The 26,021-nt window shown below is 38.8% G+C and overlaps 1 protein-coding gene across 1 annotated transcript in view; it reads right to left on the bottom strand.

The window, feature by feature from the left end:
- The window catches only part of hpse2 (heparanase 2), a 117,674-nt gene that overhangs the window by 41,749 nt on the left and 49,904 nt on the right, over positions 1-26,021 (bottom strand). The window contains exons 4-6 of the mRNA XM_041789623.1: positions 10,639-10,812; positions 7,791-7,962; positions 3,504-3,551 (exon numbers count right to left, since the gene is read on the bottom strand). Of these exons, the coding sequence (XP_041645557.1) occupies positions 3,504-3,551; positions 7,791-7,962; positions 10,639-10,812 (394 nt within the window). The remainder of the gene's footprint in view (positions 1-3,503; positions 3,552-7,790; positions 7,963-10,638; positions 10,813-26,021) is intronic.

Here is a 26,021-nt window from a genome sequence, read left to right as displayed (position 1 = left end):
AATGAAAGTAATGAAAACTTTGATAATTTTTCTAATAAAACAGCAATATGAGATAAATATATCCTAACATTCTGGTAATTATGCTCATGCTGAAAACTAAAGGGAGGAAGGAAAATCTGTTAAGAGATCTTATCCAAATCAAGTGTTACAGTTTTATTTGAAATGTCTCAGAGACCTACCAATAAATCAAGATCTACAGGCTGGTGACCCCTGATAAAAATGCTCCTTAAATCAAATGAAATACAATGAAAGTTCCTCCTGTTGACTTGATATTTCTGATATAATAGCTTGAGGTCGGTAAGAACCTTATTGATAGTGGTTCATACAAACAACCTTATTGCATCAGGCCTCGCATCTATTTTTTGTTGTTTTGTTTTTGTGAATCATTATCAATGAAAACTATGTCTTCTCCAATATCTTGCTTGAAATTGTATCTGAAGAACTTCATATATTGCCCAGCTGTAGTTTAAAGTATCTTAAAGGAAAACAAAAGGAATGTGTACATCCAGGCATAGAGGGAAGCAATTCTTTAAAAAAAAAAAAAAAAAGTTTATCTACTTTTTCTAGTGGAATAAAATCAGAATCAGACTCAGCTTGATTGGCAAAGTATGTACACAGAAGGAGTTCAACTTGGCCAACTTCAGTTTGAAGGGAGATGTAAAGACAAGAAAAGGGACAGACTGATCATGTTTTATATTTGTGTATCCAAAAAATGGATGAGCAGTAACTAACACAAGATGTAGCAAATGAGAAGCTACAGTGTTGTGAAGCAAACATCATAACATGAGGAAAACCACATAGCAGTGCTGTGGACACGGATGTACACAGATATTTCACTATGTAAACATCGTGTTTCATCAGCGCAAACTCCAACTCTGACCTTAATCTGCAGACAGACTCACTGATTCACTGAGTGGCTTCATTATGAAGGCTCCTTTGCAGACATGTTCGACTTAAAACAACTGGAGCCAGCTGCAGAGGAGTAAAACCCGTGTCGTAGACGTGTTAATGAGCACTTTACACTTTATAGGTTTGGCGCATTTTTTAGGGGTCAGAGTTTCTGTCACGCAGCTTGGTTAGACAGGGATCTGCACCTCTTGTATAAAACAGGCTAACTGACAGAGGGAATGAGCCAGAGCATATGGTTTGGTTTTAACAGTTTGGGTGGTGTTTTTCTAAGCCTTTCTGACAGCACTGCCTCCTTCCGCTTCTTCTAATTTCTTCTAATTAGATCTGACCTTCACCTAAATGACTGCTCAGTCAGGCACACAGGGTTCGTTTGAGCATACAGTGGGTGTGCTCTTCTCTCCATACACATTTTCACATGTGTACAGAGAGGTGCTGATAAAACACGGGAAAAAGATCAAACATTGATATGTCTGTATGCATTCCTACAGGATGTGCAATAGACAAATGTTATTAATTTAACACACACATGCTTTCATAAAGAACATACTTTAACATAAATCCTTCTCTCTAAGTAAAAAAATGTTAGCCGTCTTTAGCTTCTGCATCTACATATTGTGTAGATCAGTGGTCCCACCCTTTTTCTTTGGAGGGAGCAAAGGCCTTTAGAGAACTTAAAAACTTTCCTCTTTCACAGTGTCTAAATCAGTGGTTATCAAATGGTGTGGCGAGGCACACTGGTGTGCTTGAGGAAAGTTTAGGTGTGCCTTGGGTCTCTGTATAACAATGTAGCAGTACTATAATTGTGAGAGAAGATACTTCAACAAGAATTCAAGAGACTATTTCGCATGGAAATAGATATGGTGTGTTTGAAGACAAAAAAAAAAAAGAAAACACTGCTGGGTCTCATATACAGGTGCTCTTTGAAAACTTTGGGCTTGATTTGCTCAGTTCATCTGGTGAAGGGGTGGTTGCATGAGTGAAAAAAATATATAGTATTATAGTAAAAAAATAGTAAAATACATAGAAAAACTGCTACTGTCCTTTAAAAACAATCAGAGGAAAACTGGAGGTTTTATTAGTAATCAAAATGCCTTTAATTTACATGGCAAAACATATTTTAAAAAAAGCCAATGTAGATATGGTGTGCCTTAAGATTTTGGCTCGATCTCAGCTATGTCTTGGGCGAAAAAAAGTTTGAAAACCACTGGTCTAAGGGCACATCAAGAGTTAAACCTCTGAAGCTTGCTTAAATTAAATTTTATATCAATGAAAAATAAAATATATATATCAAGAAGTGGAATTTAAAAAAAAATAAAAAATGCTGCACCCTAAGAAATCTTTCTGAAATACATTACACAAAATATGAATTTATACAAACTCAATTTTTCTTTCAAATGGCTCTGACAGGCACAGCCACTTCTGGGTCTATTAAGCTAATACCTATTACCAAACGCTTACAATGCATGTCAATCCATTAGTTGTGTACGCTGCAGCAGACACCTTTGAAAAGTCACATGCAACAACAGCTTTCCCGAGTTCATGGGATGCATGTTATTGAAGTTTTGCCGACAATCTAGATGTTGAGATTTATAAACTCAGTTTAGGTGTTACGAGTATCAATACTGAAACACAAATGTAGTTCAGACCTAAAACTTCAGTCCTTGAACCACACTTTAGTTTAAGGATGAACAAAGGAAAGACTTCAGCTGATGTAGATCTTGTTTTGTCGAAATCACCTCAAACTTATTTGCACATACAGTCAGTTTTTACAGCAGATACAGGCTGATACTTACAGATGACATATATATTGTATATAATAACCCTTTTAAGACAACATCTGCTATTACCAAAATCATGCTGATAATATTGTGCATCCCTGCTTGTTCATAAACAGCTAATATTACAATACTTTATAACTGAAATGTGGATGAGAAGGAACTTTACAATCTGGCTCATCTACTATTACCATCTATTTAAATCATGTGTTCTCAACAACTGATGTTATTATAGACCTGCTGCAATAAAAACTCCAGTGATATTTGTATGAACTGCTTTGGCCTGCTTAGAATTAACAGAAAAGGCTGTTTACTGCCAAAAGGAGCTGTGTTTCCTCTATGAAGTCTTTTATCTAATTTGAGGTGACATTCAAGTTTGTGTTAAGCTGTTTCAAATCCATTAATAAGTTGGACATGTTGTCAGCAACATACCCAGTTCTTTGTGAATAAGGTCCACTTTGACTTCATCTCATCCATTGTTTAGTTAGACAATTTTGTGGCATTCAATGGAAAACCAAGAAAGCAGAGGACCTTCAAGCGTTTGATTCTCATTTGTTGTTTGGGCCATGACTGTCTATGCATGCAGTGTGCGATGAACTCCAAATTTCCAGCCCGTGTGGGAAATCAGATTTGAAGTGTATTTGTTCCCCGGCTATTTGGATAAGGGCATGTCTGCATTGTACCAAACGTTTTTGCCAAGAATACAAGCACCTTTACACTCCTTGTAATAAGTTTACTGTTTTAGAAGGTTAAAGATCAAATCTATAGTTTCCCTACAAACAAGACAATAAAAAAGAACAAAAAGGGTAAAATACCTACTGTTGCCACGTTACTGCATCAACAACAGAGCCGGCATTCTTCATGAACCTGTAAGTCAGAAAGAAAACAAATTTAATTTTACCTGGGAGGCAGAAAAACCTGAGCCCTATTTTCATGGTCATGGCTGCTAATATATTTGAGAACATTTTATCCCCTAAGATAAGAGAAAGTGGAAATACTGTGGGAAAAGTAGGGCAGACAAGTGGACACAGTGTAATACAACATATCCTTGTTTCACACTAGATTATTTAGAGAGTGAAGCAAAGGTGAATTCAGCAAAAATGCAAGTCCTTGACACCCATTACACTGTTTGGCTGCCTCACTGTGGTGAGAAAATAGTGTTTATTTGCATGTTTTTTTATATTTATTGCAATACATTCAGACCTTTACTATATGTTTATTGTGAAAGCTCATCTTGTGATGACAATAAATTGCCTTCTTTCTGTTAGTCCTCAAATCATTCACTGACTTGACTCTTGATCCTGATGCTATTTAGTGTATACCATGCCAAGTAGCAACCTTTGTGGTAAAATGAAGCCAATATGGATCCTTGTATGCCCACTGCAGAAGCACCAGAAGTCAAATACACACCCTATGTTTAAGTGCTAGTTTTTACAGCAGAGATAAACATGGTTACAGCATGCTTCAAAAGACAACTTTGGTCTGAGGTGTTAAAGCCTTTTTGGACGCACAGAGGGTAAATTCTTTTATGACTCATCTGTTTTGGTTTTGAGAATGAAATAAGTTATTAATGGTGGGCTGTCACCTGCCATCAATACAATCCCTGGTAAATTTTTTTTATTTTAAAACCACGACAGTGATTTTTGCAAAATCACTGTCATAGTTTTAAAAGCATGCATCATGTGAGATATACAGTATGTGACAGGCAACATAGCTCTGTCAGTATTAATTACAGGAAAACAAAGCATTGAGGTAAAACATGTGTTTTCTCCTCTCCAAGTTTACTCTGCAGAATGATTACAGCAAAATAAAGTGTACTTGCTTTGCAGCGTGTCTCTGTTGGCTGGTGTGGGGCTTTAACACAGGATGTGTGTTGTAATGGATCGACTCGGTTTGTCTTGAGCCAAGCTCTGCAGCTATTTATATTCTACTGCATGGAAAACTGTTTGAAGGTGTGTTTTAACTTATGACTCACTTGTTTTAAGCCTATGATGATTCAAAGAAGTGGGCTGTGGCATTAAACAAGGTCAGAGAAGTCAGAGGAGCAGCTGTAAACACAGTAGCTCCATACACTCGCTTGTACCTCAGCTAAAGCTAAACTAAGTCACTGATCAACATGCTACTTTTTGACAAGTTCTTGAAAATAAAAGTCCAAAGTTGTTATTTTGCTCAAGTGCTTTTAATGTGCCTGTGACATAAATTTTTGGCCATATCGCCCAGCCCTATAAGTAAAAGTAATCTTAGTTTAGCTGTTTGTCAGAAAGCTTAAGATCCCCATCAACTCCACCTCTTTCTGTTCCTAGGTTGATCTAAAATTAGATTGAGACTTCTTTTTTGTTTTTTCTTTTTACTGCTGTGGATTGGCTCCAAAAGCCCTCAGTTACCAAACAGCTGGCGTCACTCAGGCTTCATCCAATATTTTCTGTAGTCCATGTTCATCCCCCATTCTCTGTCCCCACATTTCCTGTATCTCTACAGCTTTCCTATCAAATAAGGCAATAAATCCCAAGGCCTGTTCTAATAAAATTGCCTGCAGGAGGCCAGTTTTCAAAGGGTTTATGTTATAGCTAATATTGTACACTGCAGACTAAAAAGAGAACTAAAAATAAATAAGTCTCATGAGGTTTATAACAGACAACTGCACTACAAGTATTACCAGCATTTTTCTGCAGCAAGAACTCTGCATAGTTCTTCCAATGGTCTGATTTCTTTTCCCTGATATGTTGCATCCATTAGAGTGTATGTGTGTGTTTTTCCCAGTCTACCTGACCCAAATCGCTCCATATTTGGGGGTAACAGCTTGTCAGACAAGCTCAGATGTGTGTCTCTAAACTTTCCCTGCCTCAGCTTGTTTAGTCTGTCCCACTCAGATATTTGGACTGTTGAGTAGCTTAGTGTCTAATTCATCTTACTTCCTGAGAGCGTAGGGGTAGTTAGACTGTCAAACACAAGAGCCACCCCCCTCGTAACTGTGTCAAACACACAAGTATCACTCTGCCATAAAATGTGTTACCCATGACCTGTGGATACCCCAGCTCTCTACCCTTCATGCTTTCACTCCTCCTCTTCTTCTCACAACTCATCCTCTGCATCCTCCCTTTCCTCTAAGTCTGCTGCTCATCAGTTTGCCTGAACTAAACTACACAACCCACCTCTTGCTCATGAGGTTCAACTGCCTGGACTGAGTGGTTTGACAGCAGCTTCTAATGGTTTCACTGATGTAAGCAGAAAAGTATATAGTTGAAGGGGGCTTGTATCAAATGGCTCTCTACCTCCAAAGTACCTGTCAAAATATGGGACACATCTGAGCTGGAAGCCAAACTAGAGTGCATGCAAATTCTGGGACCGCATGTGAGATGCTTTTCTATTGAACAGAGTCTTCAATTCAAGACAAGACATAATATTGAGAGGGAGGCCGCAGAAGTAGGTGAAAATGCGTGGGAACCATGTTACAGAGGTGAATTTTAAGATCAATTAAGAATTCCTCTGTTTTTAAAAACTTGAGGAAATATTTCATGATGTAAGACATTTCAGAACACAATTAAGATATTTCTATGCAAAAAAAACCCTACAAATAAAATATAAATATTAGCTACCATTAAATGAAATACCATTCCAATTCCCAAAAAATGGGGCACTGTGTAAAATGTACATAAAATCAAAATGCAATGTTTTTCAAATGTCATTAACCCATATTTGTTTCAAAATAGAACATAAACAATGTACCAAATGTTGAAACTGAGACATTTCACCTTTTCAAGAAAAATACTGGTTCATTTTGAATTTGAAGGTAGCAACACCTCAAAAAAGTATTGAATGGGAAACAAAAGGCTGGATAAGTAAGTGGTACAGATGCAAAAACAGCTGGAAGAGCATATTGCATCCAATTAAGTCTATTGGCAACAGACATGACATGACAAAGTATAAAAGGAGCATTTTACAGAAGCAGAGTCTCTCAGAAGTAAAGATGGGCAGAGGTTCACCAATCTACAAAAAAAAAAAAAATGTTAACAAACTGTGGGGCAATTTCGGAAAAATGTTTCTCAATGTAAAGTTGCAAAGACTTTGAATGTCCCACCACATACAGTACATAATACCATTAAAAGAATTCAGGGAATCTGGAGAAATCTCTGTGTGCAAGAGTCAGGGCCAAAGGTCGATATTGGATGCTCATGATCTTTGGGCTCTCAGGTGGCACTGAGTTAAAAACAAGAATGATTCTGTACTGTAAATCACTGCATGGGCTCAGGAAGAAATGGGGAATTTCTGGCCCCTTGATGGCACCATTAGTTTCCTTTCCCTCTCACTTTATTCCCTAACTGAAATGTGTCATGTTCTTATCACCTATTTCTTGCCTCTTTTGTCTTTTCCATTCCTTTTTCTTCGCATTGTTTAAAATAGGAAATGAATAAAGCCACCTTGCCTGAATTTTGCATGCTTTGAAAACAAAAATATGAAACACCCTTCTTTGTCACTGCATCACTAAGTGATTTTGTTGAAGCAAAGTTTATAGCTATTGAGATTATCATGATCAGTAATGCTCCTCAAGTTGGTTTCATAATGACCTGAGTATAAACACCAGCAGTCATGGGGGAATAAAGTTATTCTGAATACTTGAGTTTAATTTCAAAACAGTAAACAGAAGAGTCTAAAAACAATACAACTTCCCATGCTATCTTATTGCTGTAGGCAAACTTTAGCTACAGAGTATGAAGTATTAAGTAATAGAAACTCATGAAAGTTTGGGCTGCAGTTAAGAGAGCCCTGTTAGATAAGCTGTCAGAGTTAACCCGAGGCTAGTGGGGCTTTAGTTGAAACCAGCAGGTGGGACATAGTGCCGTCACATTATCAATCAGATGACACTTTATTTAACTGGAGCTGAGACCCTCAACCTGCAGAGTGGAAATCCATAAACACTGAACACCACTGTGTGTAAGTGCATGTGTGTGCAGTTGTGAGAGTGAGTATCTAACACAGTAAAGCTCAGAAAAGTTTTTAACGGCTGGGAAATTCTTTCCACTATCTTTCTCTCTTTTTCCCTGGCTGGATAGCCTAACAAGGAGAGGAGATGAATCCAGCCCTATTAGTGATATCTTGCTAACTCACCCGTCTAACAGCATGATGGCATTCTTCCTTGGTCGGCCTGCATTGGGGCCGTAGAGGTGAGCTCTATGGTAGTAGCGCACAGACTGCAGCAGGGTCCTCAGCTTGGTGTAGTCCTGAGCTAACTGGGTGCTGTTGACTGCTCGACCCACCATGCTGCGATAGGCGTTCGGCTCTGGGAAGAGGAGATGCAAAAAAGCTGGTTAACACATCCAACAGTAGGGAGGAGGCAGAGGATATTGCTGTTGTTGTCGTAGTCTGATCTTGCTCGCCAAGAGTCTGCAGCAGCCAGTAAAAAAAAAAAAGAAATAATTGGGCAATTCACAGTAACACTGACAGGTGGACTTGGTGTCAGGGGAAAAGTCCAAACACACAGGGTGGCCTTGCAGAATCAGTAAAATAAAGGCAGTGAAGGAGCCACTTTCCCAAAAAGGATGGAAACTAGAATTTTACAGGCCTACTGCTCTTTTACAACCTGTCTTAAGAGGATTCTGATTACATCTGTACCAGCTTGTGTTTAAGCTGTAAAATAAAACTTTCCTTTTATCAGTTTTTGAGTACACTGCATTCCTCAAAACTATTCAGTAAATACTCTTGAGTGCATTTCAAAGGATCGCCAATTTATTCAACCTCTACAGGTTTGCACTGTTCAGGTGATTTGCTTAAAATGACTCCATCTGCTGCAGTTTAAGTCCTCACTAACATTTCTGCATGGTCCAGTCAATGGATTTTTCATGCCACTTTCAAGCTAAAGCTACAACAAAAGTTTCTCCTTTGAGCTTTATTACAGATTAAATAAAATGAAAATACAGTAGGAAGTGATGTGCAGCCAGGAAACACAGGGCTCTGTGTGGATTGCAGGAACACAGATGGTTAGGATGACACGAAGACTAGAAGTTTCTTTCATCCCTGTCTGATCCCCAAAGGCTTACCCCTTCAGCTTCACCTCTTGCAGCACACTATCTTAATAATGCCTATGTGCAAGTTTTTGTAACCAGTGACAGACAAATGAGAAACTTACATAGATGCTCTCCCAAATAAAATTGCAATGGAGAAAGTAATTACCATTGCCTTGAGAGTAAAAAAAAAAAAAAAAAAAACTTTTAAGATGAAAGCAGCCTTCCAAATCAGATGGATTGGCCAGACTCCATGTCAGTCAATGGACTGATTCATCAAGCAAAGCATCAAGCCAATGTACTTGTCTGGGCCAGAGAGTGACTGTAGTGGCAGTTTTATCAGAAATGCCATGGATATGTGAAATTGTCTAACTGGCAAGTCAGGTTAAAAAAAAGGGTACTTTAGCAAAAGAATCTTTAAATAGTACAGAAAAAGTGTGATGCAGGTATAAGTCGATAAACTTTGGATTTGGTAAAAGAAGTGTGCATAAATAATTGGTGTAGTTTGTGTATTTTGGGTGTTTTTGTGTCAGAAGTTTTCAATACTATAAACTGTGCTACTCATCTGTCTGCCTGTATAAAGCCCTACGTAACTAAATTTTAAACTAAGGAAGCTGCATGAACACACAACCAATGATTATCCTTCTCCAGAAGGAATCAACTGGTTCTAACACAAGTTTAGAGGAAGGTTTAGTAATAAATGAAATGGTTTTTGGATTAATATTAGGTTTGCTAGAAGATAATTCATAGTTGACAGTGCTGTTTTTATTGTAAGGGTCCTTCTGAATCCCTTGTGGGTTGCCAGGGGGTGCTAGAGGGAATGTGGAAACTTAAACGGAGGAGGGGGGTAAAATGGAGCTAAATTAAAAACCAACTATTCACATAATTTGACAAAGCTAATCCCACTTCGTCATTTCCATGTCAAACTCTCAATAAAAAGAAGATGATAAAACAAGATATCATGAATGTAAAGAATAAATAAGAGAATATTTCTTCAAAAAGAACATGGTTATTGTTACCATACTGATTGTTTCCTTAATACAGAAATTATAAAATAATACCAAAAAATGTTCTTTTATCTTTCACTCCAAGTACCCTCTTAAATCTGTGTACTGATGTTTTTTTTAATTAAATGTTAAATAGTAAAGGCATTCACACATAGCAAACACAACAGCTTTTTATAGCCTAAACTGGTTTGGATTATTTGTCCCGAAGAGATGTTACAACAGGAGATAAAGCTAAACTGCAAAAATAACCATTAAAATCCTAAATGAATATCAGCAACTCTATTAGTAGCTTAGAGCATTCCCAAAACGTTAGGGCTGGGTATTGTTAAGAACCTCACGATTCAATTCGATTTCGATTCTTTAGGTTGCAATTCGATATCGATATCAATTCGATTCGATATTGATTTAAATGCTTCAATGTCGATTCAGTAAGAAGTAGAAATACACAATTAACCTGATGACAATTTTTTAATAATTATTTTCATGCCCAAGTGAACATAGTTGGTAGGTCACCTCACATTTTTGAGCAATAAAACATCTGAAAACAAAAATATGCACAATAATAACTTATTTGTGCAGATGGAGTACAAAAGTAAAAAACATGACAGTTCTGTATAAACACTGAAAAAGTAAAGTGCACGTAAACTTAAATACTATTTCTGTCCTCTTGGCAATTGTGATAAACCTCACATAACATAGTTATGGCTGGTTGTTGTTTGGTCGAGTGCGGCCTCCGTCCATACAACGCGAATCACACGCACAGCGACCCCCACTGGCCAGGAGGTGAATTGATTCAGAGGATTTGCTGAATCGATATTGAATTGGGGGAGGAAATATTGCGATGCATCGATTAATCGATATTTTTACCCACCCCTACAAAACGTACACAAATAACAAACTGTAGCCCGTTATTTAGGACAGAATTCTGTGTTATGTGGGTGTACTGACCATTGCCAAGTTCCCAAGAGATGTTATACTTCTTCCCGGCGCCGTACTTGAGGAGGCTCAGGGTGGACGAGGTGTTCCAGGAGTTGTCCGGGTTTCTGTGCAGCGCGTTGAGCCCCAGGATCAGGTGCAGACCAGCACAGTCGGCAAAGTTGTACAGTTTGTCTAAAGACCTGGCTGGGAGAAACCCACAAAGCAGTTGTAACTTTGATTCTTTTTATGCACCTGGAATCACATGAGCATATTCTACAAACTAAACTGACACCATGTGGAAGTCATCGATCTGATCCTCATTTCAATGTACCAAAGAAAGCCTTCTAATCTTTTTCTACAGCCACATCTGGAACTTTTGGCAGCTTACAGTGCTATAACCACTTTTTTGTAGCTTGTTGTGTGCTTGCAAAAATATAAATGGACAAACGGCTGTTTTTACTTTCAGTGCAAACTAAAACACCAATTTTATTGTACTGAAGGGTCACTGTGTTTTTTTAAGATAAGTACAAAAAATACTATCACAGGAACAATTTAGTCTTTAAGATCAGAACATACAATTACAACAAAGAAGATCTATTCCATTTGTGACGTGTAGGCAAAAATAGTTCCTTCATGTCCTAAATGTAGTGCTTTAACACTTTACATAAAGTAATGAAAATAAAAAAGGGTTCAAAAGTTTCATATCTGCTGTTACCAATACCATGCTGATAATTTTGTGCATCCCAAGAACTATGAGGCATATTGTACTATAAGACAGTCAAAATATTCTCAATGCAGGGTAAAAAACATGGAGTCGTCAAATGAGTATAAGGTTTCCCTGGGAAAAAAAAACTTTTGAGTTTTTCTAAACAGACAAACTTCAATATTATTGCTCCTTCCAAATTATTTACCGCAGTGGATTTTAACATACAAGTGAGTGAGAATAAATCTCCACTTAAATGTGCATAGGCATTTTGTGTGCACTGTCCTCTGGGATAACTGGGATCAGTGTTAGGGTTTATTGCCAAGAGAGTTTATGAGGATTTGATCTTGGCATTTTGTTGCATCACAGCAAGCTCTGAAATAAAATAATAACGTAAACCAAGCAATCAGAGGTTATCCCACTCTCAGGAAAGAATGAGTAAAAGAAATCGAAGCTCAGAAAACATATTTGACAAAATACATAGCATACATCTTTTCTGAAAGTATTTGTGCAGGAAAAAACCTCTGATCTTCAACTTGGATTAGTTCCAGAAATGAGTCTCTGTGAGCCAGGTATTTAACTCTGTGTTGAGAATGCGTGCCATTTTGATGTATGACGGCCGAGCCTGGTCTTCAATGAGAATCCAGACATACTGAGTTTCCCATCATGGATCCTGTGGCGATGCTCTCCTCAGAGGAGTGAGCAAAGCTCACCACTCACTCATAGTCATGTCTGCTGTCTCCATCAAAGCTCACAACTCTCACTGAGTGCTGAGCAAGAATGAGGGGCTTACAGCAGATGTTTGGATAAAGCCAGAGAGCCAAAAGTGTTTGTTTATATTCAAACGTGCGACTGCAGGCTGCTCCTGGATACCTCAGGCTCATGTTTTGAAACTGAATCTGTTTGGATTCATTCTGTTAATGTAAATATTACCCTGAACTGTGACCCTTGATACTCCAGGTTCAACAGGAAACAGACAAAGGCTGTGTGCCAGTTCTGGCTAGAATTTGCTCTCAGCTTTGCTTTAGAGTAAGTTGGGTTTAAGTGATAGTTCTGCCTGACGGTGGGCAGCGCGCATGTTAGGTTTGTCTGGTTATTTGCTGCACTGTTACAGTGTTCAATTCACCGATATTCAATAAAACATCAATGTTAAAGATGCAGGGCCCTACTACAAAGCAGATGGATTGGCCAGATTTCATGTCAGTCATCAGGCAAATCCATCTTGCTAAGCTCCAATCTACAACATTTGTACCAGGTTTAAAAACACATCTGACATATCAGTGTCATTTGAGGAGAAAAGGGAGCAATGTGGAGCACTGGTTTCATTGAAAGGACACTATAATTACAGATAAAAAGTGACCAGTGGAAGTGGGTGGGGCAAATCATGGGCTGTGGATCTGTACTCCACAGCTATCACTGTATGCTGAAAGCTCAATTACCTCACTGGAAGCTAGCAAGATTGCAAACTCCACTTGGCAAAAACAGAGCTCACTAAAAGAGCTACACAGTGGCACAGATACAGTACAATGTAGACTTAAACAAAAGAAGTCATTTTTTACTCAGGGAACCCCACCCTAAAACAGATTGTGTCTTGTATGCCATTATAACATATATTTTCATAGTAACTGTAAGAGAGGAAGTCACTTATTGAACATTGTCTGGCATGACACAAGAGGACAAGTTTGCTGTGGTCACTTTGTACCGGGTGCACAGGACCCGCTGGGCTGGTCCAGACAGCGGCGGTGGATACCAGGAAGATATCTTGAGAGATGGGGTATGGGCCTGGAGCAGGCCCAGAGGCAGCTTCAGGAAGCCAGAACAGTACAGGATCAAGGTTAATGGGGTGAAGTGTTGAACCGGCATATGTGCCCATACTTGGCCTGACCTCTGGATGGATACTAATACTCTAGGACTTAATTTTGCCCTCATTACTTGAGTAAAGTCAAGTTACATGTACACTGTGCACATGCAGTTTAAAGCTAACTGACCTAGTGATGTGTAACTGAACTCTGGATTTTTTAACTGTATATACTTGGTAAGAAACATAAAGAAGTAAGAAAATCAAAAAAGGCATACAGGGGTATAACCACTTCAGCCACATCTGTGACTAGTTTACAGGATCAAGAGCTGCTTTACCCCTGCTATGGTAACTACCAAGGGACATATGACACAAAATGCATAAAAAATTAGCTCTGTTAGCATTCCTCATTTGTGATGATACCAAAGTAGAGAGGACTAGTGTGCTAATAATATAACTGGGGACAAAAGATATAGTCACAAGCTTTATGGAGGGAAAAGGCTTCAATGAGCTGATGGCATTTATCGAGCTGGACTTAAAGCTACCTTCACAGCTAACAGCAGTTACGAGAGTGGAACAGAAGTAGGAATAAGGCAGGATATCAATAAGTTGACAGGTATGACAGACTTGTTGTCAGATTCCTCCATGAGGTCATTTTTTTACTGTTAGCTAATTAGTCTATAATATCTCTTGATTTCATTCAGAACTAGGATCCCATCCCTGGTTCATAATCAAATGTGAAACACAGTAATGAATAATGGGTTTGTAGGACAGGTTCAGTATATCGAATGAGAATTGATGCTCAATGAGAATTATGAGGATGCAATGAAAAACAAATCATTGGTATGCTCCTGCTACATTTATTTCTACACCATCCATCCATCCATCTTCTGCTTATCCGAGATCGGGTCGCGGGGGCAGCAGCCTAAGATGGGAAGCCCAGACTTCCCTCTCTCCAGCCACTTCGTCCAGCTCTTCCCAGGGGATCCCAAGGCGTTCCCAGGCCAGCCGAGCGACATAGTCTCTCCAGCGTGTCCTGGGTCTTCCCTGGGGCCTCCTCCCAGTTGGACTTGCCTGGAACACCTCACCAGGGAGGCGTCCAGGAGGCATCCGGACCAGATGCCCAAGCCACCTCATCTGGCCCCCTTTCAACGCAGAGGAGCAGCGAGTCTCTCCCGGATGGCCAAGCTTCTCACCCTATCTCTAAGGGAGAGCCCAGACACCCTGCAGAGGAAACTTATTTCAGCTGCCTGTATCCACGATCTCGTTCTTTCGGTCACTACCCACTGCTCATGACCATAGGTGAGGGTGGGAACGTAGATCAACCGGCAAATCGAGAGCTTTGCCTTTCGACTCAGCTCTTTCTTCACCATGACAGACCGATGCAGAGACAGCATCACCACTGACGCCACACCGATCCACCTGTCGATCTCCCGCTCCATTCTTCCCTCACTCGTGAACAAGACCCCGAGATACTTGAACTCCTTCACTTGGGCAGGATCTCATTCCCAACCTGGAGAGGGCACTCCACCCTTGTCCGACTGAGGACCATGGTCTCAGATTTGGAGGTGCTGATTCTAATCCCAGCCGCTTCACACTCGGTTGCAAACCGTTCCAGTGAGAGCTGGAGGTCCCAGTCTGATGAAGCCAACAGGACTACATCATCCACGAAAAGCAGAGACCTAATCCTGAGGCCACCAAACCGGGCGCCCTCAACGCCCTGGCTGCGCCTAGAAATTCTGTCCATAAAAGTTATGAAGTTGGTGTTTTTCCTGCTTTTTTCAACAGGTGCATCTCTTCAGAAGTACCATAGGGCAAATAGAACTGAATAGTTGCTTGTAGCACCTGACATCAATTTATGTACCTTCCAGCAAAAGGAAGACAAAGCCTTAAAAAAATTAAAGAAAAATCAGCAGTGTAAATTACTTTCTTACACACAGCAACCTTCAAGAGTTTATTTCTCTCTTAATCAATGTCTGTTTTTGGTTTCATTAATAACCAACAGCTACATTATTATCTGAACTACTATTATCATAACACCTTCTCTCTGTGGTTAAATCAGACTGGTATCTGTTTCCAGGAGCAGGACTGAAGGCAACAGGACAAAGAAAGTAGCGCCAGATGTGGCTGTCAGAATGAGTGATTCCAGGCCCTTCCTCACCTGAGATCTGAGCAGCAGACTACAGTCCCGCTTTGAGACACGGCTAGCAACCTTGCACACACCTCATAAAGGCATCATGGGGTGCATCAAAGTGATAAAAATATAGTTTCTCAGGTAGAAGGTCAGAGAGCAGCATGTATGATCAAACAAACATCTGTGTGCGTATGTGTAAGTTTAGTTTTTCGATTGATTCTACACAACCAGCAGCAGAGAAACTTGCATGACTTCTTGTGTCTTTGCATTACAAAGACAATACTGAATCACAAGGTTGAAAAAATGTTTAAAATTAGATTTTATACAAGGTAAAGAGTTGAATATTTTTTCATTATAACCTTTTGTAAAAAGAGGAGCAGATTTGTTGACTGACAGGAGACAAATCAGCAACATATTTAGGCTTTGTGGGTTTTTTTAAGAAAAAATAAATAAATTCTGAGGTTTCTTTTTCTCAAACTCAAGAGTAATATGTTATTTTAGCATTTTGACTTTTGGTTGAGAAAACTAGACATCTGAAGATGTGACTTTGGGCTCTAAAGAGTTGAGAATGGCATCATTTGAGTTGTTTTTTTGTTACAGATTATAATTATATATGAGGTTTTCTTTCTCCTGCAAATGATTAGTCGTTTGATGGGTGGTTTATCCTCGGTTAGACTGCTGGTGAGCAGTCACTATTTCAGTCTGTTTGCACACACAGCAGTGACTAGCCGGAGGAGGAAGTATAGCATTACTCTCCATAGCCAGGCTCACATTTAACGCCTGACAAGAGCAGGTCATCTAATGCTTTCTTCTAAAGTGAAAAGGATTCTGGGCAGATCCAGCCTCCTGGTGTCTGGAAATCTGCAGATCACTGCAGGCTAAACATGAAAGAGCTCCTATACAGATACGAGCAACCCCCATAACTACATATCTATATGTGATCTAAGACAGACAAAAGTAATGGCATTATTGAAAATACTGTCAACTCTGTCTGTGTGTTCACATGCACACAAACCAAATAGGTCTGTTCATGCTTTGATGTTTTACATCAAATGTATGTGCTGCTGATAAGCAGAAATGTAGCCACACAAAAAAACATGGAGAAAAATGGAAACACAGTATGATACTGTACTTTGGTGGTAGGGACTGCCTCATTCATTATATTCATTATTAATCATATATTCATTATATTTTTGCCCAAATATGTCACAACCGTTGGAAAAATAGCTCAATATTTTTTCCGCAACATACATGGTTGGCACAGTCATAAAATGAACAAACTTTGTAGAAACTCTGTAGAAATCACTTCTTCCCATCATCTTGAGTTCCCCACTGCTGCCTGACATCATCTGTGAAGAACCTATACTTGGGTGGGTGTAAATATGGCTCTGTGGACCACCCATCTATGTATGGGAAACACTGAACTGTCCAATTTATCAGGGCACCATGACGTTGTCTTTACTTCTATCAGAGTTATCAAACAATTAACCAACACTGCTCATCTCAGTGGAGTTTGATCATCTCTTTGGGTCGACGCCATTATTCAGTGGTATTTTCACTAGAATAGTCACTTTTTAGGTTCATTCAAATGGACCAATAATTCTCAGTTACACAAATACAATAAAGGCCTGTCTAAAGTCAGGCTCACTGAGCTGCAAACTTCTCTTTTGTCCCACAACAGAAAACAAGCAGAAGAAACCCAGAAAGTTGTTTGCCCAGCACATGTGTGTGGGTTCACCGTGTGTGTGTGCATGCATGCCTTAGTGTGCTTGTGTGCAAACGGAAAGAGTGGGGTCTGGACATTGTCAAGCTGTCTATCTGATAGAAAAGCCAGTTCTGTGAAGCAGAGAGGCCGGCAGCATCAGTCGATGCCATGCCTCATTTCTGCAGCTCTGCATATTCCCTCAAACACTGAGGTACACATGAGCTTATGTACACTGGGCCTGTCGGCTCTCACACAAACAGTGTTTGCTGGTTTATAAACCACCCACATGAGCCAGACACCCAACTGGTTTCCACTAAAGGAACATTTTTCTCTGGTGCAGCACATTTAGTGAGTTAGGATCAGCTGACAGGTACAATTTTACTGTCAGTCTCTGATGGGGCAGACAAAAGTAAAAAAAAAGTAAAAAAAAAAAATCAACATCTAACGGTAGACTGGTAGTTGGCTAGATAAGATAACCTCATATATTTGTATAGACATATAAATAGTTTGGATATTTACTTAATTTTCATTTTTGCAATGCTGTGTTATAAAATGGTTTTGGTAGCACACTGGTCTCAATACAAATACAAATATTGTATGTGTATGCTTACATACAGGATCTGAAATTAAGAAAGAGCAGATTTAAGATTTTGACCATGCTTTGGTGTAGCTGTAGCTCCTTTATCCTGCTACTTCTCTGGTTGGATAGCGAATCTTTGCAGGGTCAGGCTGACATACAAACATATACACAGGAACACAGGCTATGCTCCACTGTGAAATCAGCCACTCTGCTGTAACCAGTCTGCTGCTAGCTATGTCAACTATAATGTATTAGAAAGAAATCATCCTATGCTACATTTAAGGGTATTTTCTTTAATGAAGAATAATTAATTAAAAAAGTCATTTTACATCAAATGTTGCCCTGGCATCCTCTGTTACTTTGTATTTAACTTTATACCTTGTTTCACTCAGGGACACTTCCATTTAATTTTTTTTTTTTAAGATTTATTTTTGGGCATTTTTGTGCCTTTATTAGATAGAGGAGGACAGTGGATAGTCGGAAACAGGGTCAAGAATGAGGGAGAGACATGCGGTAAAGGGCCTCAGGCTGGATTTGAACCAAGGCCGCCCACGTACATAGGGAGCGCCTTTAACCACTAGGCCGCCTGCGCCCCACTTCCGCCAAAACTTAAGGCTTTAAAGGAGAAGGATGGGTTAGCGGAGGTGAAGCTTTGTCAGTAGCAGTGTAGGTTTGCTGAGAAGGAAGTCATACTCAAGGACTGCCTTGCTGAGAGAAATAGCTTTGATTGGTTGAGAGAAGAGGTGTTGAAAATAATCTTTTCTACAATGTATCATGATGAGGATGTAGCAGCTCATAATTAATACCCTGGCTGTGTATTTTTTCCCCCCTCCAGATGGACCTACCATGATTGCTCCAATAATGACCAATTTTCTTTCCAAACAGGGCTTCTTTCAATAGATGTCAAAAGAAGTCTATTTCAAACGTCCCAATTTTTCCTGTTTTTGTGGTTGCAAACCATTCAACTCCTGTGTATGAGTGTTCTGGCACATCAACCTGGAAATACTCTCAGTGCAGTCTGCTTAGTAAAGTAAACAGCAAAAAAAAAAAAAAAAAGTCTAAATTGTGGATTAACAGACGATAATAAGCCATTTAAAATTATTATTTATCTATTTGTTATACGGCACAGTGCACATTACATGGACATGTAAATCTGCTAGATTGTAGCCATATGCTAATTTTATCTGTAGTCCCCAGCAGGTTGATGATATACATATAAACGTGTATATAAAGCATATACATAATAAAAATATACATAAAACCAGGCATCACCCAGAGACCAAACAACATAAACAGTAAAATGTTGTACAAAGACCCACATGTATCAATAGACAATATGGCTTTGACTTTGCTAAAGACTGACCAGGAATAAAGTGACCATTGTAGTTAAAGTGCATAAAGCAGATGGTAAAGTGCTCTAGTGCTCTAGTGCCAATGTGCTGATGTACTGCACATGATCATAAATGTGCTTGGCCAATTTATCAAAAGTGCTGATATAGTTGCACATAGCTCTGTTGCAGAGAGAATTTGCATTTACAGATGAGTCTATGCTTGTATTGTTGCACAGGGCTAGCATACATAAGTGTATCAATGTATGTAATATTGCAGAAGATGCATACATAGTTCTGAGTATGTATGCATAGAGATAATGAAATGGTTAAACATGGTCATAATTCTGGTTTGTCCTGAGCCATGCTTTCAGTTGACTCTTGAAACTTGCTTTTTTTTTTTTTTTTTTTTAAATGTGGCCCTTAAAGGATAGGGAAGAGTCCAGAGTAACCCCTAGGTATTTAAACTTATGTACAAGCTGTAACGCTTTCCCTCCATGGAATACATTTAAACAAGACATCACTTTCGCAAGCTTAGAGAACATCAGCAAACAGTTTTCTTGGTATTTAAAAGAAGGCATAATTTATTGATCTGGTATATTTTTACTTCTGATGACACAGGAGGCTATCTGTCATATTTTCAGCTCAGATATTTTTGCTCAAATATAACAGAGTTCATTTCTCGCATTAGATGAGATGTGTGAGAGTTTGGGAAGGAAAAAGAGAAGGAGGTAATAAGGCTGTAAGAGAGAAGAGAGAGAATTTTTTTGTTCAGAATATTATTTCACATGATTCAGTTAAATGACACAAGTGAAAATTGATTTGTTTGGAAATCAATATTAAAAGTTAATGTTTATCAGAACACTTACCTCTTTTTATCAAAAGAAGCCAGGAGCAGTAATACAGAAAATGGATGATGTATTTGATGAATTGTGATGCATGCATTGTGAAATTGAATTAAATTGAACTGAATCATTGGCATGATAATGGTAATCAAATCAAATCAAATCAAATCATGAAACCAGTCAAGATGCACAGCTCTAGTTGAGAGTAGTGGAGATGATATATCAATCAGCTGGCTGTCAGCTCATTGTAGCTATGTGAAGGGCATCTGAGGAGTTTTCTTCATGTTCTCAATAAAATTACCTGAAAAATCTGACTCTGGTGCTGAATTTTTTCATCTACCCATGACATTGGCTGGGGATTTATTCTGGATTCTAACAGATTATTTTAGATAGTGTGCTGGAAGTATCAGGGATAAATACCAGGAAAGTTTGTTTGACTGTTGAAACAAAGGGTTTGCCAAATAAAAAACTGGAATTGGAAAATAAAAATGTTCTAAACACTTTCAACACTTGACAACATAAACGTAATGATTTTTAGGTAAACAGATTATTTCGTTTACTCATGTATTCTCTAAACAATGAAAATGTAAATCCTTCAGTATTTGATTTTCAGTTATTAAGAGAAGATAGCGCAAGGAAGAGAGGGAAAAGACAGATTTCCTTAAATCTACTTTTGACCAGGTTTATCTGAAATCATTTGTTACAGGAATCTAATGCTGTCAGTATGCCTAAAATCGGCCTGACACACATGCGTGAACAAACACATACACTCACAAACACAAAGAGGCTTGAGCTGACTTCTGGTTTGCTTTAAAACCTAAAACAGGGCCAAACGGGAGGACACTTTTTAGAGAAGTTAATTCTGAGCTGTTCCTTCCTGTTTATGAATGCAATATGTTTTTTCCATATCTAAAGATGTATATTATGTACTGTTGCTTACAAAGTTCTAAATCATGCAAAGACAATATCCACACAGCAGCTGTGGCAAAAATAGACTACAAAATATGCCTCAGGTAGAGTTCTTAATTGCTAATTCTGTTGCCTGTCAATAAAATATACTGTCACTTTGTGTCTTTTGCAAAACTAAAGTCAAAATGTCATCTTCTCTTGGGCTCTTTCATTATCTTCAAATCAGGAACTTTGTTAGGCTCTATCCCTCTGTCTGTGATTCACTGCCCAAACAACATACTTAGTATGACATTATGATGAAACATTTAATATTACATCTGGTCCGTCTTTTCCTTTGACTCATGAAAGGAGTCAAAGAAAGGATTCAGTGGGATTAAATCTTATCCTATAAATGCTTTACTTCAACTCCAGTTCAAAGTCATTCACTGGCTGCATTACTCAAAGACTGAAGTAAACAGGTGCTTTCTTTTCGTTTGTACTAACTCTAAGTGTAGGTTAGGACCTCAGCATTTTTTTCTGGTTAAGTCCTAAACTTAAAGTCCTCTGGAATAGTATTTTTTTTCAGCTGTAAACTGTTACATATAATAATAGAGACTTAACCTCTCACAGCCTTACTGCGATACTAGACTGCTCTCAGCCATTCTCTGATGCTTCCCAACAATCCCTGAGGTTTGGTTTAGTAGAAAAGATGGTATTCTGAAAGAGTGGAAATCAACTTCCCCTCCTTGTTTTAAAATGTGGTTAAATGATATGACTTCTTGCCTATATCTTGAAGAAAAACAGTATTCTTTGTCTAAAACTCATCCAAAGTTTTATAAGACTTGGCGTGATTTCATTGATTATATAAGGAAGGAGAAATGTCAAACTTGTAACTGACTGTTGGAAATTCTTGCATTGCACCTTATCTTACCCCATCACTATGAGCTGCATTGCTTGATCCTTGCTCATCTTTGCACTTAAATCTTTTCCTGTACCCCACTCATTTGAGTACAGCCTGGGATTGACTGACTCTCCCCATGACCTTCATGCTCATCATGAACTATTTGTTGGACTCACTGACATAGACACATTCCCTGTTTTCCTTTTGTAGGTGACTGTTTTTTTCCCTATCTTTTGTTGTTTCCAATTCATATTGTTTTTCTTGTGACTTTTCTGTCTTTGTGTCAGTGTATTTATAACAAAAATGGAAATAATCACATCTATTTCCAAAAAGTTATTTAAAAAAGAAACATACAATGAATTATTTCTTATATTTTTGCCCACAATCTGTAACATCACTCATTACACTGGCATTAAACATGCAGAGAAACACAGACTGTCATGCACTGAATTGTCACTGAGAAGTCAGGGGGGAAAACGTGGTGGAAACAGCTCCTCTCAGTGTGTATCCATCAAACTGGTCCGTGCGAGTGACAATTGTTGATGACAGTATTCAAGGTTTTACCACACTGACTGAAAAGTAAGTGTACTTAACACACACCTCAAGCACACAAGCAGTCACGTACAAACAGCTTGCTTGACTAAGTATGAAAGATTGGCAAGTAAACTGCTTAAATGTCCAGGAAAACCCAAGGGTGGGCACATTTATCATCAGCCCCTTGATAAAGTAAATCTCTTCTCTCCCCCAACTCCATTTACTCGTCTAGCGACTCACTGCCTTCTGTTTCTCATTGGGCTAATTTCTTCTATAACCAGAACCTCTGTGACTGCACAAAAAGGCACTGAAGCAAGGACATCTCCAGACGGGGGTTTTCCAATTTTTAAAGAGACAGTCAAAAGTTTGCCATTTATCATTCATCTGTATCGATCAAAACAAGACCAGTATACTGTTACAATCACTTAATTGAAGGCTATCAAAGGCAGTGGTTTGCTACGTTCGCATGGTGCATCTGCGTCTTATCCTGATGTTCACTTGACACTGCATGTTAAGGTTACACAGAGGGAGAAATGTGTTTCTAATAAAGTGCAAGAAAGTGCTGCTGCACCAGCATGTTGTACAAAACCAAACGCCTCCATGTTTACACACACACATCTCTATATGGACTCCTCTTTCATGCAGCGAGGCTCCGTTCCAGCAAAACCAGTCAGGTCAAACCACTTTTGTATTTTAGAAGAATGTAAGATATGTGGTGGGCACCTGTTTTCAATTCGGTTACTAGAGGGGGACCCGAGTGTGTGTGCATGAGGAAACGCGAGTGTGAAGGATAGAGTAGCTCAATCTGTGAATCTGCTGTGACTAGATTTGTGTGTGGCCATTTTCATGTACAGAGTGTGTAAGTAGCTGGTGAGTAAGATGAGTGGTATGCTAACATGCACTTTCCTACATGTAAAGTACACCCACTCTCTGAAGCTCACTCTGTGTCCCTTTAACCTAGGCAACAGGCTTAAGTGCAAGACAAGTCATACGTGAAGAAGTGGACAAAGTAGTGCCGACTGCCTTTCATTGACTTAGTGCCATATGATTCAAACAGGGTGTTAGGGAAACGCATAAGGGATGTGAGCGTTTCCACATCTGTTTAGCAATCAGGCTGGCGTCTGTCACTCTCTAATGGGAAAAGTACACTATTTAGATACCAATGACTTCACTGGGTTTGGATTGTAAAGCAACGAGGTGCATGAAAGTTTTCCAGGTGGAAAACATCACTGTGTCTCATTTGTATCAAGCAACCTACAAAATGAGAAAAAATAAACAAAAAGGATTTTAGCTTCAAATATCACAAGCCAAAAAATGTTGATGGATCATCCTGGTACTATAAACCGACAGTCTGCTTAGTTTGGTGTGTGAGATGTAAACTACAAACTTGGGGACAGTAAATATGTTGATAATTCTGAACTCAAAACTAACATAATTAACATCAATAATCAACAGTTTCTCCAACATTTTCCTCTGTGCACAGATGTAGCTCTCCCAGTGTATTGGTTTAATTAGTGACCAAGTTAACTGGTGACCCTCAGCTGACTGCATTTGTAGATGTCATAACACAAGCTGATGAAAAGAGGAGTCTTAGTGAATGTGCCTTTAAGATGTTTTTTTATAATGTCAATATATACTCATCAGATATGAATTTAATGAAAAACTTCAATACAAACTAAACGTATGAGATTTTACACTATTTCTTAATTTTGTTAACAGAATATATGAATGGAAATTTATGATATGTTCATGTGAAAGATGTAAAATGTGAAGATTTCAGGTGAAAATTTTAAAAATAACTTAATATCACTGCTTACATATAGTTTATGTCTTGTCTGGCTGAAACTCAAACATGCATTTAAACAGCACTTGAAATGCATATTAACAGCATGTCACATTATCACAGTGTCTCACTGTTATAATTCCAATAATAATAATAGTAACAACACAGAAGCAGATAAACCTGAACTCTCTTCATATTTTGAAAACTATTCAAAGTACACCAGACTAAAATTTTTGTCAACAAGGTATCAAACAGGTCATGGAGGATCAGGACCGTTTCTTGACTAGCTGCCAATCAAACAATTTGGTGTCAGGGGCAATTGCATGGGCAATCTATTGTTCAACTGCACAACTGAATGGGAATTGCTGCAGTACATCCACACATCCTGTTGATCTTGTAATACACTTTTCACCGTAGTGAGAACTCTCACACTGTTTCAATCTCCCAGGATCTCGTTGCACAAAGTCTCGTCACACCCTAGTCTCTACCAGTCATTTGCATACTGCATCCACAGTGTGTAAATTTTGGATCGCACAACAATTCATATCAACACTGAATCAAATTCATAAAATACAATTTAACATATGTAAATCACTCATAAAAACAACACCCTCTTAAAGGGATACTTCAACATTTTGGCAAATTTGGCCATTGCCATAATTCCTATAGTCTTAGTAATAGGTTCATTTCCTTTAGCTGTCGGTGCAAGCTGTTTTTAGATCTAAAAGCAGCTTGCACCGGTAACTAAAGGAAATGAACCTATTACTAAGACTATAGGAATTATGGAAATGGCCAAATTTGCCAAAATGTTGAAGTATCCCTTTAACAGGGTGATTAAAAATGATGAATCCATTTATCAATTCAGTGATCTATTATATATTGTCATTGATGCAATGAGGATAATATTGAGTTGCCAACAAATGCTTATATTCTTACATTCCCACTGCAACAGTTGAGGGTTAGTCCCAGCTGGGTTATATTCACATTTTATGTTGTTCGAACTCACAGGTCCATTGATTTAATCAAATTTTACCCTAAAGTGGGTTTTTGTTTAAGTTGTGGCTATTTCTGTGTCATGTCAGCAGTTGCTGTCTGCCATTGTTTGACCATCAACATATAGCTGAATGATTATAATCTGATGAGTTCTGTGCAAAGAATCCCATCATTCCTTCATAGGCTGAAAAGCGCTCCTTCTCAGGAACATTTTTTTCATTTTCATAATGAAAGCCCAGGACAGCCCCTTATCCTGCAAAGGGTTGCAGGGGGCCTGGAGCCAGTCCCAGCTCTCTCTTGGCAAGAGGCAGGGTAAACCCTAAGATGATTTCCAGAGAAGTTCAAGTTTAAGTGTATTTGTCATTCCAACCATTTATGTAACATACAGAAAGAAATGGCATAATTCAGGAACAGGGTGCTCAGAAGACAACATTTAAGTAAATTCATAGCATGTCCACATAAAACGGGAATAAAAACATTATCAAACAAGACAGTAGGAACAAAAAAGACAGTACCAGCTGAAAGAGAACAGTGCCATGTCAAAGAAAGGAAATCAGTGCAAGAATTCAAATGAGTCATAAAAAATAGAAGATGTACAATAACATAAAGGTAACATGTTTAGCGGATTTCATTAGCAGGGTGCTAGCTGTTAAACAGACTTACGGCCTGTGAAAAGAGGCCATAACACATTCTGGCCATCCATGCTTTAAATGGAGCAATATCAGATAGCAGGAGATCAAACAGTCCATGAGCGAGGTGAAGAGTATCTCATACAGTGTTAAGTGTCTCCTTCTCTAACTGTCCTCGAAAAGCTCCTGAATGGAGGGGAGAGAGACCCCGTCGACCTTTACAGACATCTGCACAGCATGCTGTAAGGTCTTCCTCTCAGAGGCAATGCAGCTGTTATACAAGGACTGCAGCTCATCAGAACACTCAATTGTGCCTTGATAAAAGGTGGTAAAGTTTGGGAGGGGGCACACCGTCTTCAGCTTTCAAAGAAGTGCATCCTCTGCCACACTTACTGTGCCATTTCAGAGTGTTCAGAGTCCAGGAAAAATCCACAGCAATGTGAAATTTTGTGCTGGCCCTCTCTACGGTATAGCTGCTCATGTACAGTGGGGAGTGGATACCAGTTGATCTAAAATCTGTAATATATCCAGAATTATCTCTTGTGTCGACACAGAGGACATTTATGGTCCCTGCACCACCTACCAGCTGCTC

Source organism: Cheilinus undulatus, linkage group 6 (assembly GCF_018320785.1).
Source record: "Cheilinus undulatus linkage group 6, ASM1832078v1, whole genome shotgun sequence".
In the NCBI taxonomy this organism is placed as follows: domain Eukaryota; kingdom Metazoa; phylum Chordata; class Actinopteri; order Labriformes; family Labridae; genus Cheilinus; species Cheilinus undulatus.
The sequence above is the reverse complement of the archived record's forward strand: the minus strand, read 5'-3'. Positions and strand labels throughout refer to the sequence as shown.